This window comes from Dermacentor silvarum, chromosome 1, assembly GCF_013339745.2.
Source record: "Dermacentor silvarum isolate Dsil-2018 chromosome 1, BIME_Dsil_1.4, whole genome shotgun sequence".
NCBI lineage: Eukaryota > Metazoa > Arthropoda > Arachnida > Ixodida > Ixodidae > Dermacentor > Dermacentor silvarum.
This window is the reverse complement of record NC_051154.1, coordinates 433,730,535-433,738,199: the sequence shown is the minus strand read 5'-3', so window position 1 is coordinate 433,738,199 and position 7,665 is coordinate 433,730,535. Positions and strand designations below refer to the sequence as shown.

The following is a 7,665-nucleotide window of genomic DNA, read 5'->3' as shown; positions in this document are numbered from 1 at the left end:
CAACATTACTCTTCTTATCATAAAATTGTATAGTTTATTTTACTATTTATAGCAGTTTTTCTTCGACACCGTAGTGACGCTGCAAGCGCAAGACGCTATTCGCAAACGCAAAGCCCTTTTCTAAAACTCTTCTCTCCTGCATTCCCCAACGCTAACAACCGCAAAGCTCTTTGGGGCCCCCAACTTTTGGGGCCCCTATCCTAAAACTCTCTATTGTTCGTTGGCTTCTTATGATATTATTATAAAAATCGGGCCCCTCGGTTCCCTTTCTTCTCGTTCATTACATAACGAGGGCTCGAATCCGGCAACATTGATGCCTTCAGGTAGCATATGTGGGTTTATTGACCAGTTGCCATCACCCAAAAAAGATCACGTGCTCCTGACGCCTGCGGCAGAAAGGATGTTCCACATCCGCCCCAAGGTTTGTGAGTGGTGGCGCTGGCTAACACTCCCAGGGTTAGTTCTATAGTTGTAAAACATAAATACCCCAGAAAGTGGATGGTAAAAGGGCTCCGCGGTAGCTGAATGGTGAGAGCATCGCACGCGTAATGCGAAGACGTGGTTCGTTCCTCACCTGCGGACAGTTGTTTTTTTCATCCGTTTTCATTTCCATTATTTTAACATTTCTTTATTTCAATTAGTAAGTACAAGCAATTTCACTTATGTTGTCCTTGGTGTCTTTGTTTGTGTGGCTTCTTATGATATGATTTGGCTTTGGACACATTAATCTTCACTCGACTTAAAGCTGACCAACACTGCAATCCTTTCCGCGCAAAATTTGCTTCTTCAATTATGTCGCCTACTATATATGATGAAAATAGCAAAGTTACATCATCTGCATAGATAATCTATTTCGCCCTCATAGACATGTTAACTATATCATTTATACATTGGTTGAAGAGGAAAACACAAAGAACACTGCCCAGCGGGACAACAGCTGTTATTTGATGTAAGGAAGGATTTATGGTTGTTTGTACTGGCATACTGAAGGGCAACGTTCAAATTTTGATGAGACAAGAGACAGCACCGGACCCCGGAAGCCACATGTGTCAAGTTTTACCGAAACCCGTTTATGATTGATAAAGTCAAAAGCTTTTGAAAAATTCACCATTTCACCTACCACAGCTATCCTATACTCATAGCACCGTATAATGTATTCTTTTAACTAACGTAACGCAATTTATGGTGATTTGTTTTACAAAAAACAAGTAAACAGAAATAGTGCAAAAAAATCTAACTGGGGAGGGCTGGCTTCGGTGATTCTGTTGTGGGTTTCATAAACATTAATCATGCGAGTGTGAATTAATTTTTCTAGACCTTTAGCAAACATTGGTATTATTGATACCGGTCTGTAATTTCATAAACACTTTTCGTCACCTTTTTGTACAGCGCAGAAACTCTAGCTACTTGCATACGGCGAGATAACACTCCAGATTCAAGGCTCACATTAAAAATGGGCGCCATCGCAGGGGTTCCTTTATTCAATGCGTACCTTATTGGTGTAATCTGCGAATCGTTCGCATCGCAGCTCTTGCGGCATTTTAGGTTCGCAAAGTGTGCGGACACCTCAGAACCCGTTAATGGATATGTCGGGAACACCGAGTCCAGATTGATAACAGGGCGCGGAACGTTAGCCGGCTGATCGGTGCTTTAAATATATCTCGTCACAAAATTTGCAATAAATTATTCTACTAGGGCTGCTTCAGATACATTTTCGCCATTAACACTGACCTCGTCTGGAGTGCCACATTGCTGCAGTCGCAAGATAGTAGCCCAGGTTTGACACTCCTCCACAATTTGATTGTGTCACGACAAGATTCAAAAGTGCTTCTATGATACAAATATCTTGCCTACCTTAGCTCGCTCAATAATTTGTTCCTGTAAGATTTGTATATCACAATCAGCTCGGGATCACTGTACCACTAAATCTTAGGGACGTTTTATCTTTCTGTTGTATTTATCGCAGCAAACTTAAAACTATGTTTCATCCACTACGTGGGGGCGTTCCTCGGAAAATACTCGCAATATATTGTTCTGAATTTATTTAAAGCTTTATAGTACGCGTTGTTTGCGTTCCTAAGGATACCAACAAGAGCACAACTAGTATCCATAAGTTCCGGTCGGAGGAAGGCAACGCTACCATCAGTACATTATAGGAAAATGGTCACTACGGGGATATTTGAGAAGACAGGTATGGCATTGGTTTATGACAAAATTAGTAATGAACAGATCAATCAGCACTGTGACGAAAAGAGGTGCGCTTAGAACGTGAAGCAAATGAGGAGCACTTATCATGTGAAGCGAAGGTGAAGGGCTTAACGCGTGAAGTAAAGGAGGTGCAGTTAGTGCGTCAAGCAAAAGCGGAGCGCTTAGAACGTGGAGCAAAACAGAAGTGCTTGTTCGAGTACATGCCTTGAGCTCACTTCCTTTGTGGTTCTGATTACTGCGCCGTTAATGACCGACTGCTGGCAAAAGTGGTACCTCGTCTGTGCGCAACCACCTGATCTCCTGCCGCCCATGGCCAGTCACCACTCCGTCACCAACCACATCGTAACGTCGCTCGGCAAGCGCAAGGTTCCAGGATCCGGAATCCTAACCGGTTGTGGCGAGCCACGACACGACGGACGAAGGCATGTAACAAGTTTCTCTTCACCACGGCTTCCACGCTTCTCTTCTCACGAGAGAGCGCGCACATGCGACATCCGGGACTCGAACGCTCTGGCTTGCCGTGGCCGAGGCCGTGGCTAGTCTCCTTTTATAAGTGCTGGACGCATCTCACTTCTGGTCCCCGCAGAGGGGCATCTGGAATGTGCTGAATCCCGTGCTATACTCTGCATAAGCATTGAAGTCCATAGCAATGGAGAATAAAACACTCACTTTGGGACTGTTACCAGGAGGTGGCGTTCTATAGACAGTCACTCTGTCGTCACCCTACAGCCGTCGCCAGGGTCATGGCCGACCCTGGCGAGCGAGTCACAGCAAGATTGTTCGTTGCCGGAGAGACAGTATGGCTCGCATAGTCGAAGCAATGGAAATCTCAGATTGACCCCTTACACATTCTAAATAAAGGTGGCTTCAGCAGTCAGGTATGCCGCTACATTGCTTGATTTCCAGTCGCATTAACGTCGACAGTCATTTTGAGATGGGTTATGCCGGAGTATTTATTTTTATAATTATCTAATGTGAAAGATATAACTAAATGGAAGAGACTGGCTTCACCTGCAAAAATGCAGAATAAAGCCATGCTGGTTCATAAAAACATAAAATACGCAGTCGACAGGATTCGAACCTGTGCGGGGAGACCCCAATGGATTTCTAGTCCATCGCCTTAACCGCTCGGCCACGACTGCTCCTGCAAGGTGCACGAAGTTGTCACTGCTTTGTACAAAATCAGTTGCAACTTGCCCTTTTTCTTTTGCTTGCTCGCGCTGAGGTCGCACGTACACGTGACCTGCCAATTTTCCACGAGGTCACATAAGCAGAAGAGGAAAAAGATGAAAACTTCATTATATGACGACTCTAGCCAGAGTCGTTTTTGTAGAACACGTGAACAATTCTTACGAGTAACATCTGTTCACGTTTGTCTGTGCGCGTGTGACACCATGCTTGTTTATTTAGTAACCCAATATTTACTGCAATTTACACGGCTGATAAAACTAAAAACCTAGTTCGTGTACCTGTTTTAACTTTGATGTCGCTATTACTGCTTCGTCTTGCGGGCGAAACTGCTACACATTTATAATGTCACTCTTCCAGCTACCACAATTTTCGGTTTACCTCCTCCATCTCCGTTCATTTGGCTGGTAATTATGAAGCAAAACTTACCCAGTAACTATTTTCCTAAAGGAAATTTTCAAACCACTCGTTTTCGAGTGCATGGCTTGAAGATGATTTCCATATTATGGCACATGCCCCAATGAGAGATCGTTAAAGAAACGGGCAGTACATTTAAAGAAAATTATAATAAAGGAATAAATAAAAAGTAATTAAACAAATAAAGAAAAGAAAAAGAAGAGAAATCATGCAGAATTCCCTTGCAAATAATGAAATAAAATTACGAATTCGTATGAGAATGGCCAAGAAAAAAAAGAATTATAATATACTTCACTCTCACAAAAATCTTCCTTTTTAACTCCAGTATTCTATTTGTTAATTTCCCTTGTTTTATACACCGAATATAACCACCCGATTCATGGCCAATCCCCCACTGTGGCTATGCACCACAACCACTGAGGTCAACAACAACAACTTTGTGTTGCTACTGAAACTCCACGTTGCAAGGCAAACATCTCCGTGGCTGAAGCCTAGTGCCTAAGCCCCGAAATTTGGTATACCTGAGGAAGCCAATAAGAGTCCGAGTTGGTGAAACACAGCACGAAGAAGTCTTTTTCTTTGTAGGAAGAATCGTCAAAATAACAAAAATAACTCATTGCCTCTGGTTCCTTAAGATATAACAGAGAACGGACTGCGTCAGACCAGCCCTGTGCAAATAAAAATTTTACTGCAGAATGCGGCATCGCAATCTGTTAGGTGAAACTTCATAGCGCCTTGGTAGACGCCATTGATAATTCCAGGAGAACTACAGATGCTGGATGTCAGAATTCCATACTGTAGGATTTTGTAGAAGCTTGATTAAGAAAGGTTTATGTGCATTGATAAGAAAAGTACACCGTAACCGGCAAAGTGGTACTGCCGGGCCATCCAGGGAAGCTATGGCAAGTCAGTCTGCCATTTCATATAAGATATAATCCGCAGGAACACGGCTTGACCTAGCAGTACTTCGGTTCTTCGTCATTTTTCGATTAGAACTTGCTACAAAGAACCATGCAGCGTCGGCAGTCTCGAGAACAGCTTAAATTCTCGCGCCTCGTGAAGCAACCCCGCGAGAGCGTGCCACGAGCAAGGCGTGCCCCCGAAATCGCGCAGATACTCGCTGAACCACGAGAGGCACGACGCAGCGTCCTGTTCGGTTCTGTTCCGGGGATTTCGCCAAGCACTACGCCCGCACCTGGAGGCGATCGAGCTCCGTGGTCCATGATGCCGATGGACCTGAGGCGACGGCGACGCTCCAAACAAAGCGTAAAGCCCTTCCCTTACTCTCAGCTTGGTCGTTGGCTGCGATGAAGGAAACCTTTGTCATGTGCCGCAGTCACTCAGTACTACATGACGCTCTGTTGCTGAGCACACAGTTATGGGTTCGATTCTCGCACGACGCAGTCGCATTCCGACAGTAGCAGCATTATCATCGTCGCAGGTGAATGAGACGTTGCCGCCGAATTCTAACTAGCGGTTCAAGTTCAATGTCCCGTCAGTATGAATTGAAACGCGAACCACAACAAGCTAATCCGAACACTTGTTATTTGGAATCACCACGGAGGGCTACAACCAATTGTTCCGTAGCCGGACTATCAGAATTCTGCGTACCCAGACTGCCACTGTTACAATTAGATCTATTTTACAACTACAGGCAAAGCCGGAAACGCAGTAACGCAGCCTAGTAGGTATCGATTTGTTTGCGTTTGAATTGTTGCTGATAGTACTTAAGAATTGCCACGGCTTACACGATAGTCAATACACTTCACCGCACGACATGGGCGAAAAACAGAACTATACCACTTATAGAGTCATAATTTCTTTGTGTGTTGCCCTTCCAATAGAGCTTGTGCATTTGAATGTGCAATACAGCGCTACGCATGGTGAGAGGTGCTACACGTAACGAGATGGGACGCTTCTCCTATGCACCAGGAATATTCACAGCTGGTACATCAGCCGCCGTCTTTACTAACTGGTCTACATTCTTTGTTATGTTCAGGTTTAAAGACAAACGCAGCTAATATTTTCTTATGGAAAGTGATGCTTACATCGTGCATGCCAAAATAAGAATGTTTCTGACGTCCTAAACTAAGTTTACCAATTACCTTGCAGCGGAGTGGAGGCTGTGAGGCGTTTTTTGTCACTCGATACTGCCCCGAGAAGGAATAGACAACGCTCCTGATTGGCTGACGCCAGCGGTAGCTTCCATCACAATTCCTCATTGCTGTTAAATATAGTATTTAAGCACACAATCTGCACATTGTGCTACCACAAAGATAACCACGCGGCCGTCTGTTTTGTCTAGCAAAGAAATTGTACCAACGTGAGCTTTATTAAAAGATCAAATGAATACTTAATTATGAACAATTTTTGAGTGATACTTGGCGATGAATATTCTTCAAAGAGGCAAATGGCGAAGAGGCGGTGAGTTAATGTGTTCGGGTACCATAATTTTCTTTGCATCAGCTAGTCGACACGAGGCTTCTTGGCAGACAAACGTACATTGTGTTCGATTGGGCTTTCAAAGAAGGCTCCTTTGACATCTCCGCGCTCGACTGATGCCAACGCGCGTAATTGTGTGCTCGGATGCACAAAATATTATGGCCCGTGAACGTGCTACTTGCTATGCGCACTTGAAGCCCGGACAACAGAAACCGGGCATTGTCGCTGTGCAATGTCACGAGAGGCGTACGAGTAGAACCGGTGCATGTTTACAGGTCTACGAGATGAAGCCATGGAGTGGCTACCTGCGCGACAACGCCCCGTACCTGGTCATCAGCTGTCCGAGCGTGTGCCTGTCGGTCAACCACGCCTTGTCCAACCTTCGCCACCTGGTGAGCACCTTGAGCCCTTGTCAGGAGGATCACAACAGCTCATGCGCGGCCAGCGTGGCCGACGGCTGCTTCCTCCTTGCTGAGCTGCTCGTCTTGAATGGATTCCGTTCGATCTTCAACATCGAGCTACGCGAAATGAGGCCAGGATGGCTGGCCCTGGCTTGCCTGCGCAGACGCGTGGTTCGCGTTCCGTGCAAAAAACAACGCAGGTACTCGTTTGTGTTTGTCCACAGGCTGCTCATGGAACACTCCTCCATTGAGCTCCTGGAGCTGTGCAGTTCGAGCATCTCGCAAAACCACCTTTTCTTCCGGGACGGCGTTGAGCTGAGCGGTAGCATGAGGCACGGCCAGATCTGTTGCAACCAGCTGCTCGACTGCCCGCCCTGGGATCTGACAGACGCGCACCGCTTCACGGTGACCCCACTCTACATGCTGGAGATCGTGAGCGCGTACTTCTCCAGCGTTGGCGTGCACGTGCTCTGCGCTCAGCTCATCATGTGCGAGGCCCTGTGCACGCTCGTCTTCCTCGAGAACTGGAGCGACGTGCCCGACGGTGACACGCTTACACGCTGCTGCGCCGCCCACCTTGGCCTGCGCAAGATTCACAGCGACTCCTGCTATGTGCTGGCCGACCTGGTGTCATGCAGCGCAGTCATGGATGAGCTCGTGGTAAGCCGCCGTGGGCTTTGCACGTACGGGAAGACGCACCGACTCGCAGCGTTGTTCACCGCTGTCGCTGATCGGTGCGCGCCGCTCAAGACGTACGAGGTGTACGTCTTGGTAAACCAGGTGGACCGACGGGACTTTTCCAGGGTGCTGAGCGTCAGCGCGAAAGTGCAGAGGCCGACTGCCACATGCATCGCTGCCACCCCGAATCTCCAGTTATCTCTCATACCTGTTATTTCGCACAAGGCAACGCTCGCCAAAACTCACGTTAGCGGCTGTCTGGGTCCCGATCACAACTTGGGTAACATCACGAAAGCGATCGAGGGCAATGTGACACTGAAAAAGCTATCAT

At 46.6% G+C, this 7,665-nt stretch overlaps 1 protein-coding gene and 1 non-coding gene across 2 annotated transcripts in view; one reads left to right on the top strand and one right to left on the bottom strand.

Moving 5' to 3' along the window:
• Window positions 1-3,268: 3,268 nt before the first annotated feature.
• Trnas-aga (transfer RNA serine (anticodon AGA)) lies at window positions 3,269-3,350 on the bottom strand. Its single transcript has one exon. It is a non-coding gene; the product is annotated as a tRNA-Ser (tRNA).
• Window positions 3,351-5,045: 1,695 nt separating this feature from the next.
• LOC125944132 (uncharacterized) overlaps window positions 5,046-7,665 on the top strand; it is a 6,565-nt gene continuing 3,945 nt past the window's right edge. Inside the window, exons 1-2 of the mRNA XM_049664178.1 lie at window positions 5,046-5,079; window positions 6,531-7,469. Of these exons, the coding sequence (XP_049520135.1) occupies window positions 6,540-7,469 (930 nt within the window). The 5' untranslated portion in view covers window positions 5,046-5,079; window positions 6,531-6,539. The remainder of the gene's footprint in view (window positions 5,080-6,530; window positions 7,470-7,665) is intronic.